Source organism: Emiliania huxleyi (assembly GCF_000372725.1).
Source record: "Emiliania huxleyi CCMP1516 chromosome Unknown EMIHUscaffold_156, whole genome shotgun sequence".
Classification (NCBI taxonomy): Eukaryota; Haptophyta; order Isochrysidales; family Noelaerhabdaceae; genus Emiliania; species Emiliania huxleyi.
Window position 1 is genome coordinate 98,746 of NW_005201025.1, and position 11,386 is coordinate 110,131.

An 11,386-nucleotide genomic window follows, 5' to 3' on the forward strand; every position below is an offset into this window, starting at 1 on the left:
ACGGCGCCTGCCATTTTGCGCTCACCAGCTCCTCTGCATCAGCACAGCCTCCAGGACGGCCGCCAGGCGCTCCCGGAAGGCAGCCCGATGGATGGTTTACAACCGTCCTCACAGGTCCGTCCATCGCCGGCGCCGAGACCCGGCGCAGCTCAACTTCAACTTCAAATCGCCCACCCTGCCCCAGCCCAAAACAAAGATGCCGGCGATACGGACCATCTCGTGTTGGGGGGGTGTGCTTCGGTCGAGTCTACCGGTCGCCGCCCGACTCCGTGGTGTGGTGGTCTCGTCGAGTTCTGGCCCGCGAGCGTCCTACAGCGCGAGCGTCCTACAGCAGTCGTCTCATGCGATGAGATGGTCGCGGAGCGGTCGCCAGACCTTGGTAGTGCCTGCATCGCGTGCGCCGGCCCTCGGTGAGCCCTCCTGAGGCCTCTGACGCCGCCAGCCGAGGGACGGCAGCCGTTAGGATGGTGCCCTCGCAGCTCACCGCACACCGGCGCGGCGGGGGCGAGGCGAGTCTCATCGGTTCCCCCCTACAGCGGGAGCAGCCGGCCGGCATCCTGCCCGCCACGGCGGCGGCAAGCTGCGACTCGAGGCTGAGCAGTTGAGGCGACTTTTTGCTCGCTCGACTCTCTTGGGAACTCAAAGTGGTCGCTCTTCATGAAGCGGGCCGCGCTGGCTGCGGCGTCGGAGGCTGCAGCCGTTGCCGCCGCTCGCGCTCCCGTGCAAGCGTGCGGAGGTCGTCGTTGGTGATGCCCCGCTTGTTGCCGGCCGGAGCCGGGTCGTCCTGTGTCAGGTCGACGACCGAACTCGACATGAGACGGCGCGAACCCTCCTCACACCTCAGCACCGGCGGTGTTCGCTCGAGAGCGCGTCGCGCGCGCAAGCTGGGGAGGGGAAAAGAATTTTGTGCTCCGTGAGGTTACTGATGCACTCCAAGTCAGTGTGCCCGTGATAGTGAGAGACTGCCAGTGAGAAGCCGGAGGAAGGTCGCTAGTCGAGAGAGATCGCCAGTGGAATAGGGAGTCCACCGTGCTGCGAACCTGTCGCTGTCCCTTTTGTCAGGAGCCAGGAGAACTAGGAGAGCGCAACCAGTAGGAGGCCCGCGCCTGCCCCCGTGCCGCCGGGTGCAACTTTGTCCTATACGAGAGGGGAATCCCTGGGACCCTGTCGTGTGTGGGTGAACCCTGCCCAGCCCCCCTCCGTGTCGCGATGCGCTCCCCGCTCCCGTTCCCCTGTGTCCCTGATTGTCCTTACAAGATCACTGCTCGCGCAGGTGGGGACCCTGTCCTTCTCCCACCCCTTGTTTGGTGGGTCCGTTTTATTTATTTATTTATTTGCACTCCAAGTGCTCCAAGTACAACCAAACTCCCTCGCACGACACTAGGCACGGGACCGTGAGGGGAAAAGAAAACTCGTTACATCGAGCTCCTCGCCGAGGAGCCCATCCCTCCCTTGGGTTGTCCGTTTTCTTTCTTTCTTGAGGAGCACCTCGAGCTTGCGGTTGAGGAGGACAAGGCGTTGGCAACCCGGTTTGCCCACCACGCAAACCGACGGTTCTCGGACAAGGTGGCGCGGGGCACCAACGATGTGATAAAAAAATGGATCATTTTAAGAAGGAAATAGTAGGAACGAGAAGGTTGGTGTGTGTGAAAAATTAAAATTTTTTGGTAAAATACGCCCTTTATAGGCGGGTGCGACGCCAGCCTCTCTCATCTCAAGCAGCCGGGGAATTAGATCAATTGGCAGATCGCCCGCTTAGCATGCGGGAGGTACGGGGATCGAAGCCCCGATTCTCCATTCAACATCTTTTGTGATTTTTGCGCACTTTAATAATCTCTTCTCTCTCCGTTCACCCGATGTCTTCTCGCATCCAGAGAGAGCACATCCATGTGGCTCGTGTGTTTATAAATCCTTCTTTCTCTTGTTTTTGTCGTGTGTGAGAGATGCGCCTGCTGTGCAATTTCCGGGCCTATGCCTCGGAAGAAGTGTGTGAGAGATGCGCCTGCTGCGCAATTTCCGGGCCTATGCCTCGGATTCGGCTATGTTCGTAAGACGCGCCGCCTAATTCTTTTTTATCATGGCGAGACATAGCCCACGCGTGCTAGGCCACTGCCCTGGCGGCCAACCGACCCACAACCTGCTCGCTCGCAGGCGCGCGGCCTCTCGCGGGAGCTGTCACAGCAGAAGAATGTCAAAAAGACCCAGGCGGGCAACAAGGGCAACCAGGAGGGGCTGACGGCGACGCAGCGTGCCGAGCGCGACGCCAAGGTCCTGCAGGAGAAGGCGGCGGCAAAGGCGGCTTCAAAGGCGGCGGCGCTCGCGGAGGGTGGCGCAGCCGCGGAGAAGGTGGGACGGGCTCCCTCTCGCTGCTGCAGCGCCTCGGCTCCACGCTCGCCTCTCTCGGTGCCTATAGGCCAAGGCGGACGAGGCGCGGAAGCAGGCCCAGCGCGACGCCAAGAAGGAGCGGGCGTACGCAAACACGCAGGTGGCCAAGCAGAACGCAAAGCTGGGCGTCGCCGACCCCGCGGCGCGCGACTTCAAGGTTGGCGGTGACAAGGACGGCAAGCCGCCAAAGGACCCAAACAGGCCCAAGCTGTCCAAGGAGGAGAAGATCAAGCGGGCGGCGGAGGCGGCGATGAAGGCGGCGGCGGCGGGGTCGGCGCCCAAGAAGGGCAAGGACAAGGCGGAGCCCGACCCTCCGGCCGCCGCTGCCGACGAGCCGGAGCCAGGGCCGGAGCCGGCCGACGACGACGAGGAGGAGGGCGGCGCGGAGGAGGGCGAGGTTGACCCTGCGGAGAGGGCGGCGGCGGTGGCGGCGGAGGAGGCGGCGGCACGGGCGCAGCGCGAGGCGGGCGGTCTCGTCCTCAAGCGGCTGCGCGGCGAACCGGGCGCCGCTCGCCACGCCGCGCCGCTTGCACGACCCCCTGGCCGCCCCAGAACACCCCACCCTCACGACCCACGCCACCGGCACCCACCCCACACCCACCCCACAGCCCTCCCCCTCCCCTCCGCCACAGGCCTCTGCGCAGCACTCGCCTGGTCGCCCGGCGAGGCGCGGCGCCTCTCCTTCCACCAGTTCTGCACGTTTGGCGCCCCGGACGCCGCCGCCGCGGCGAGCGACGGCGCGCCGCTTCGCCTGAGAGCGCCTAAGAGCGTCTAAGAGCACCAGAGATAGAGCCGCCGCCCCGCCAGAGGCTGCCCCCCCCCCCCCCCCCTCCCTCTACCAAAACGAAGACACACACACCCTCCTTCCACTCTTGGCGGGGCCTGGTAGCAGCGGCAAGCGTGGTAGTAGCAGCAAGCAGCTCCTTTCCCACCGCGCGCCTCCTCTCGGCGACCCAAGGCGTGCTCTACTACGAGGTCCTAACCCTCACCCTCACCCTCACCCTCACCCTCACCCTCACCCTCACCCTCACCCTCACCCTCACCCTCACCCTCACCCTCACCCTCACCCTCACCCTCACCCTCACCCTCACCCTCACCCCAGGCGTCCTCTACTACGAGCTCGTCGTCGGCGAGGGCCTCGAGAACCCGCAGGTTGGCTTCGCGACGGACGGCTTCGAGGCGAGATCCGCCGAGATCAGACGAGACGCGCCAAGATGAGCCGAGCCGAGCCGACGCGCCGAGCCGAGCCGACGCGCCGAGCCGAGCCGAGCCGAGCCGACGCGCCGAGACGAGCCGCTGGCTGAGTCCGCGACGGACCGTGCCCCCCTCCCCCCCCCTCCCCCTCCCTCCGCCGACGCCGCTCCTCCTGCGCCTCCTTTGGGCCTGCGGTGCGCGCCTAAGCCCCACCCTGCGCCTGCCTGGCTCACGCCGCGTGCCCTCGCGCAGTCGGGGCGCGACTATTACGACGGCGACGGCGTGGGCGACTGCTCTCGCTCTCGTGTGTCACCGACACTTGACAGCTCCCTGTCAGAGCCGTGGCGCCCTCTCCTTTCTAGGCGACTGCTCGCACTCGTGGGGCATCGACGGCACGCGCTGCGCTCGCTGGCACGAGGGGGACGAGGAGTACGACTTCGAGTGGGCGGCGGGTGAGGAGACGCGCGGCGAGATGCGCCGAGATGCGCCGAGATGCGCCGAGATGCGCCGAGATGCGCCGAGATGCGCCGAGTCCCCCCTCCCGACCCTCCCTCCCTCCCTCCCCTCTCGCAGGCGACGTCATCGGGCTTGCCGCCAACCGCGCCACCGGCCACTTCGCAGTCAGCCGCAACGGCGCGTGGGGCGGCGGCGGCGCGGGCGTGCTCTTCTCGGACGCGGGCTTGCGCTGCGAGGGCGGCGTCTTCCCCGTCGTGTCGGCCGAGGCGGGCTCCTTCGAGGTGCGCCTCCCCGACGCGGCGAGCGGCTTTGCGCACTCGCCCCCGCCCGTGGACTTTTGGGGCGAGTGAGTCGCGCCGCAGAGGAGGTTGGTGCGTGCTCGTACGCTGCTCCGGCTCACGGGCCCCAACACCCTTCGCGACGAGGCGGGAGGCCGTCACAGGCTGCCTCTCGGCGCGCCCGATCCCAGTCTTGCGCCAGAGATGCGGGCTGCCAGAGAGAGAGTAGAGAGCGCCACAGTAGTGGTGCGTGCGAGCGCGAGCCAGACAGCGAACGCGGGCGGAGAGATATTTCGTAGGAGAGCTTGTGCAGGGGATACTCTATCGTCGACGGGCGAGCGGGGTAGTCGCGTGCCACGTGTGGAGTCAGAGATCTCAGAGGCGGGAGGACAGGCTCAAGAGACCGCAGACGCGGAGAGGGCGAGAGCGGGCACGCACCGGCTAGACGAGAGTGTACCGCTAGACCTGAGTGCTAGAGATGGCCGGCCGCGGGAGAGATCGCGACACGGATGAGCCCACTCCACTTTTGTCACAGCTGATCCTCAGCTCACGGATCGGTCACGCGGCCCCGATCCCGCTACCCGCTACCCGCTTCCGCCCTGCGGGCCTGCTGCTGCGCATGTGTTGTGAGAGAAAACGCTAAACCCATTACCGTAATGTGCGTAATCCGTAAACGGCGGCGTCGCGGTCGGCGCCTCGGCGCGCCTCGCGCGACCCGGCGAGGGGGTCTTGGCGCGCCACGCCGGCCAACTAGTATAGCCAACGTGAGAAGAGTACAGTAACGGTACGCAGTACGATCGCATCCCTCAGTAGACACAAGGAAATCACAACCTCACATTCTGATCCCACAGGTGCGTTGGCCCACGACGGCCATTGCCAAAGGCAGCATGAACGCGTGACTCGGCCTCGCGCGCACGAGCGTCGGCCTCTGACGCCTCTGCATTGACAGTTGCAGCAAAGATCCACATGTCGTCGTCAGGCACCGGCTTGATGGGCTTCAGAACGTTGAATATCCTGTGGGCGTCCTCGCCGGGGCGGCAGTCGACCGAGGAGGGCAGCTTGAGCTTCTGAACGGAGGACGCAGCGGCGGCAAGCGGCGGCTTCTTGACAACAGGCTGCGGGGGGACAATGTCGGGCGCGATGATCTCGAGCCAGGCGCGCACCTCCTTGTTGGCGAGCATGGGGCCCAGCATGCTCCGTGGCACGGAGGGGACGTGCGCCTGGCTGCGTTTGCCAAGGAGAACAGGCGCCTAATTTCATCCTTGATTCGAGACCTTCTGTGGGGTGGATCTCTCTCTCTCTCTCTCTCTCTCTCTCTCTCTCTCTCTCTCTCTCTCTCTCTCTCTCTCTCTCTCTCTCTCACTCACTCACTCACTCTCACTCTCTCACTCCCCCCCCACCCCCCCCCCCCTTCACACACGTCGGCGAGGAGCGTGCTCGAGCGCTGCTGCACGAGCGTCCCGTCACCAGGTTGTCGTGCTCTGGCCTCTGGCGCGACCCTCTCCTCTTGCCATGCGAGTCGCAAAAGAGCGCGTGTGCCTGAGGCGGTGGTATCGAGAGTACCTGCGGCGCCGGGGAGCGAGGATAGCTCCTGTGTGCCGGATTTTATTGTTGTTGTTGTGTCGGCGAGAGCGAGTGCGCATCTCAGGTGCCATTGCATACGGGGCAGCCGCCAGCCGGCGGCGCCTGGCGCGCCTGTGCGCCGGAGTCGGCGGGCAAGCACAGAGAGCACAAGGTGGTACCACCTTGAGGGACCCGAAAGGGAGTTGGACTGGGCCTTTAACATATTTACATTGAGCTCAAAATCGCAGAGCGGCCACTCTTTGGATCGCTGGTCGAGCGACCCGGGGGATGCCCCGCGCGCCTGACCCAGGCGCGAGAAACGAATCTGCGAGGCGCGGCCGCTCATGCGGCCCGATGGGGAGGAGTGGGGCGGACTACGGGGATCGGCTACTTACACCCCGCCCTTCCCTGCAGCGAGCCCCCCTCCAACCCACCCGCGCTAGGTCTCGGGGGACGCAGGGGTCACACCCGACGACCTCGGGAACTAGCCGGGGCAGTCGTAGAAGGGGCAACTCCGTGCACTGACGGTCGGCCGCCAGAAAACACGCCTGCGTGGATCGCGTCACACCAATCCTCGCTACCCAAGTGGGGACCCCGCAATTCCCTTCCCCCCTCGGAGGGCCGGACTGAGGCGTCGAGGGCCCCGCTCTTTCCCTCGCATAGCGGCCACTCTTCGGGTCGCTGGTCGAGCGACCCGGGGGATGCCCCGCGCGCCTGACCCAGCCTCTCGCCGCCGCCTCGCGCCGCCCCGCCGTGGCCACCTCCGCGACGTGCTGCCGGAAGGCCTCGAAGCACTCGGCGTGGCCCTTCTCTTTGGCCAGCTGCAGCGCGGACTTGCCGTCCTCAGAGCGCAGCTTCGTATCCGCGCCCGCCCGCAGCAGGCGGAGCACGACGGCGGGGTGGCCTTTGAAGGCGGCGTACATCAGCGCGGTGACGCCGTTGCGGTTCTGCAGATTCATGTTTCATCTCCGCGCCGCGCTACAACTTCAACCTGCTGCTCCACGAGACGTTCGGCGGCGGCTGCTCGCCCACCGCCGTTCTCAAGCTGCGCCGCCTCGCGCGCAAAGTCGCGCGCGGCAGCGTTGACCGCACGGCCTACTCGCCCAAGTACTCGCTCTCTTTTATGTCCCACCATGCAGAGCGCATCTCTCTCTCTTTGTGCGAGGCGTGAACCGCGCCATTCGCTCTCACCTGGCAACCCTGTCTGCACGTCTCGCGCGCGCGTGAACAGGGCTCCAGGCCCCAAATTACGTGTGAGTGTTAGAGTTGTTTGGTATTGCTAAAAATCTCTCTCTATATCTGTGTTAGTTAGTGCGCCAGTCAGTCAGTGCGCGCCAGTCCCATGGGTCGTCGCGTCGCAAGGCATTCCCGAGATTACGGTCGTCATCCTGAATGGCAGGACAAAGTGAGACTCAAGGAACACGCGGAAAGATAAACAGGAAACAGGCAACCCCAGGGTGGAACCGCTGCGTTTTTCTTGTAAGGCTAAAGAATGAATGCGGAAGGACCTAGTTCCCCCTTCGCATCTATCGCCAAGCCCTCCGACACCTCAAAACTCGGTCGCCGTCATGCTCTCGCTCGTCTCCTCGTCGCTGTCCTTCTCCTCCTCGCCCACGGAGCCGTGCACGTACAAGACGTACCCAAAGTGCGAACGCCCACTCGCGTCCACATCACTGCCACTCTGCGGTGGCGCCCGCGCGCAGCGTTTGCGCGGCCTCGAATGATCCTGACCCCCCCCCCCCCACCCTGCACGACCCCGGACGCCCTGGCACCGTCGCCATCTCTGCGGCAGCCCACAAGCCACACATTCACCACTGCCACCGCTCACACACCTGCCGCGCCGCTCACTGTCCGCGACTCCCTCTACCGTCCGCGACTCCTCATCCGCGCGCCGCTCCTACCCCACCCCGCAGCAAAGTGGCCGTGGGCGTCAACGAGGGGGGCGTCTATTATTGCAACGGCCCGGACTACGTGGAGTCGTGCAAGAAGGTCTGCCTCGCCACCGAGGGCTGCCTCTCTTTCGAGACCAACAAGCCGCCGATGGACATGCTGTTTGTGGCGGACGGCGGTGCCCCAGGGAACTGGCGTGCTCACACGATGCCGGTTTCCCTAATTCACACCCCCAGCCCACCCGTGCCCTCACACGCTTGCTCCTCTCTTCATCCAGCTGGATCGAGAAAGTCGCCTACGAGGACTTCGACCCCCGCCTCGTGCCCGCGGTCGGTACCGGGGGATGCCACGTCTTTGCCGCGTGCTCGGTGCATGCCACCGCCCTGCCTGCGACGCTCACTCTCCCGCTGTCTCACCTCCTGCTCGTGCGCGTGGCGCAGGACACCCACGAGCTCGACAGCGCCTGCCCCACCCCCGGCTCGGCCAACCCCATGCCGACCGAGTGCTTCGCCCTCCCAGCGTTCCCGTACCCACCGGGGGTCGACCCGACCGTGCACGACGACGTCGTCGAGTTTTGGGCGGGGTGGAACGCGGGCGGTTGCCCTAGCACCCCCGCGTCGGAACCGTTCCGCAACTTGGTGCTCGCCACCCCGACCCTCCGACCCGCCCCAGTCGCACATCTACCCCCTCCCCCCCTCCCCCCCCGCCGCACACCCCTTCGGCATGACCCCCCCCCCCACACACACACACACAGATCGACGAAACCTGCTGCTTCACCAGCCCGGCCATCATCGACGAGCAGCAGTTCGTGTGCACGCGCAACACGACCGACATCTGCATGTCCATGTGAGACCGGCCCCTTCTCCGCTGCCTGCCCTCGAGCTCCTGCAAGCGCGCCTGCCCGCCGCCCCTCGCCTCGGTTCCCCTTCGGCCTCGCACCGAGGGGTGGAGCGCGCGGGCTGAGGTGTGAGGAGGTGGGCGCACAGGCCCGGGGGGCGTGGCATGCGTGGTGTGTACATTTCGCGAGGTTGGAACTGGATCGGTGTGAGACCTGTGTGAGAGGCGTGCAGCACAGCAAGAGTATGAGTCGCACCGATGCGCGATAGCTCGGACCGCCGCGGCGACGCGGCATCTTTCGCGGTCAGCGTGGTCTCGACTGTAGCGTGTGCGGCCCCGAGCCGTGTCGTTCGCCGTTTCTTTGCAAAGTTTGTGCGCATCCGTATAACCATTTTGTTTTCGACAACGCTGAACGGCCTGCGCCTGGCCGTGGCGCTTGGGGCGTGGGCCCGTGTGCGTGCGTGAGGGGCTCAGCTCCCCGGTCCTGGGCGTGAGGTTACTGACCGCACTCCAAGTGCTCCAAGATGGTCTCGTTTGCGGGCGCGCGTGCCGCCAACGAAGATGTCGATGTCGGAGTTGTTGGGGACGGGCGACGCCAGAACGGCGCCTCCTCGTCCTGGTGCTCGACCGCCTTCGGTACCTGTCGACCAGGGTCCCGGCAGGAGCGAGTCGTCGGACGGGTAGAAGAGGATTTTGTTTTTGAGATTTTTACCTGCTCTAGTCGCCTGCACACGAGAAGAGAAGAGCCCAGCCGCGGCGCGGACGTCGCAACTCCAGGGCTAGTGGACTAACGTTAGAACGGTGTTGGCACGTTAACGGCTAACACCACAGCCGCAGAGGTGTTAGAACGTTCTAACACTGCCACTCGGGAGGCGTTGGCACGCTCCGTTAGGCGGGCGGCGGGGCGGGATGGGACCGCGCGATGCGATGTGTGCCTGCCTGCCAGCCTCCGCTCCTAGCCAGGGTGGCGGGCCGTCTAGCCTAGGCTGTCCGCCGCCTCGGCACCGCCCTCGCGCCGAGTGCGTCCAAACTAGGACGCTGTAAGCGGGGTACAGAGTTGGTGTACAGCGCGCTCGTCTCGTTGTGTGCGTGAGTCATCTACCTTGGACCCGCCTGTCTGGGGAGGGTAGGGGCTGTTGCTGCCCTTTGTTTTAGTATGTAAAGAACGAAGTTGGGGTTCCACGGTTAGGATGGAGGTGTCGAACTGGATGGGGGTCAGCCAGGGAGGCTGTTGTGGCGCACCGGACAGCCCCCCAGCACCGTGCCCCACCCAACTGCATCCATGGGAGTCACAAACGGTGCTGTACTCGCGGCTGCAAGCACTCACGACACTCAAACCCACCACCTGCCTCCTGCCCTGTACGAGGAGCCATTTCACCCGTGCAACATCTGCACAGGTGTACCGCCGACGCTCCAGCGCCCGGCCCCTACTAGAGTAGTCTTGTGGGACCCACAAACGACCAATACATCCACTCGCGGCTGCAGCATGTGTCCGGGGGGGGCATCCCCGTGAAGCAGCCAGCAGGTGCCGGACACGGCGTTGGCCGTCTTGGACCGAGATCAGGGCGCAACTGCCTGTCTCATGGGGTTGCACCACCAGCAGCAACAGAGAGATGCAGTGCAGGCGCAGAAGCGCTCGCAGAGCGGCGCGCAGCGCCGCGCACGCCACGCTGCGGACCGTCGGACGAGCGCAGCGTACATCGGCGGCGAGCCGCGTCGCCAGCCGAGCGCGTCGCGAGCATCTGACGCGGCGGGCGGGGTCGGGCAGGTGCGCTTCTCTCTCTGGTGGTGGTGGTGCTGCTGCTGCTGCTGCTGGTGGTGCAGATGCTTAAGCTCAAAAAGAATTAACAACGAAGGCGCTCTCAAAAGAATTTAAACAAACAACTCAAAAAGAAAGAGCCCGGCGCGCAGGGCCTGCTTTTGGATGATGGCGGAGGCGGCAGCTGACGAGGCGCCAGAGAACCCGGCGGCCGACGCCACAGGCGAGGCCGACGACGCGGGCGGCGCCGTGATCGCCCCTCCCGAGCTACCGCCCGAGGCGTGGAGCGCGATCGCCGACGCTGTGCAAGACTTCAAGCAGCGCTGCCTGCTCCGATGCGTTTGCCGCGCCGCGCGCCCGTTGGACGTGTCGATGCCGATCGATCGCGAGAGCAAGTACAGCGTGTATCACACCCGTAAGGGGCTGGGTGACGCCATGGCTGCCGGGATCGCCGCGCTCGTGCCGCTGGCGCGCAACCAGAAGCTGCTCTATCTCGAGCTGTGGGGCAACCACATCGGCCGCACCGGGGCGGCGGCGCTCGGCCTCGCGCTGGAGGCCAACCCTCCCCTCCAGCAGCTCGACCTCCGCGGCAACGCGCTCGGCGACGAGGGCGCGACCGCCCTGAGCCAGGGGCTGCGGCCCAACGCGCGGCTGCAGTGCCTCCGGCTGGACGAGAACGCGATCAGCTGCGCGGGCGCGGGCGCCATCGGCGCGGCGCTCATCTCATCCCAGAGCAGCGGCCTGCGCGGCCTCGGCCTCGGAAAGAACCTGGTCGGCGACGAGGGCGCAGAGCTGCTCTCTGCGGCGCTGGTGCAGTGCCGCGAGCTGGTCGAACTCGAGGCGCCGCCGCTCCAACCCAGCAGCCCCCCCCCCCCCGGCCCGCCCGCCCGCCCGCGTCCTCCCCCGCCGCCCCCGCCCCTCCCGCTCAAAACAGGGCTCGCTCTCCTGCCCCCCGCAGCTTGGCCACAACCCGCGCCTCGGCGACACCGGCGCCGCTCGTTCGGTCATACCGTCTGCGCTTGCC

At 66.0% G+C, this 11,386-nt stretch overlaps 2 protein-coding genes across 2 annotated transcripts in view; one reads left to right on the plus strand and one right to left on the minus strand.

The window, feature by feature from the left end:
- Positions 1-4,897: 4,897 nt before the first annotated feature.
- On the minus strand, positions 4,898-5,506 carry EMIHUDRAFT_229500 (hypothetical protein; the record flags this gene model as incomplete). The annotated part of the gene is made up of 2 exons (XM_005785943.1): positions 4,898-5,018; positions 5,145-5,506. The coding sequence occupies 2 exons, from the start codon at positions 5,504-5,506 to the stop codon at positions 4,898-4,900; spliced, it is 483 nt and encodes a 160-aa protein (XP_005786000.1).
- A 5,021-nt stretch (positions 5,507-10,527) lies between these two features.
- The window catches only part of EMIHUDRAFT_229503 (hypothetical protein), a gene marked incomplete at both ends in the record, with an annotated part of 3,476 nt that continues 2,617 nt past the window's right edge, over positions 10,528-11,386 (plus strand). The window contains 2 exons of the mRNA XM_005785944.1: positions 10,528-11,172; positions 11,321-11,365. Coding sequence (XP_005786001.1) covers positions 10,528-11,172; positions 11,321-11,365 — 690 coding nt within the window. The remainder of the gene's footprint in view (positions 11,173-11,320; positions 11,366-11,386) is intronic.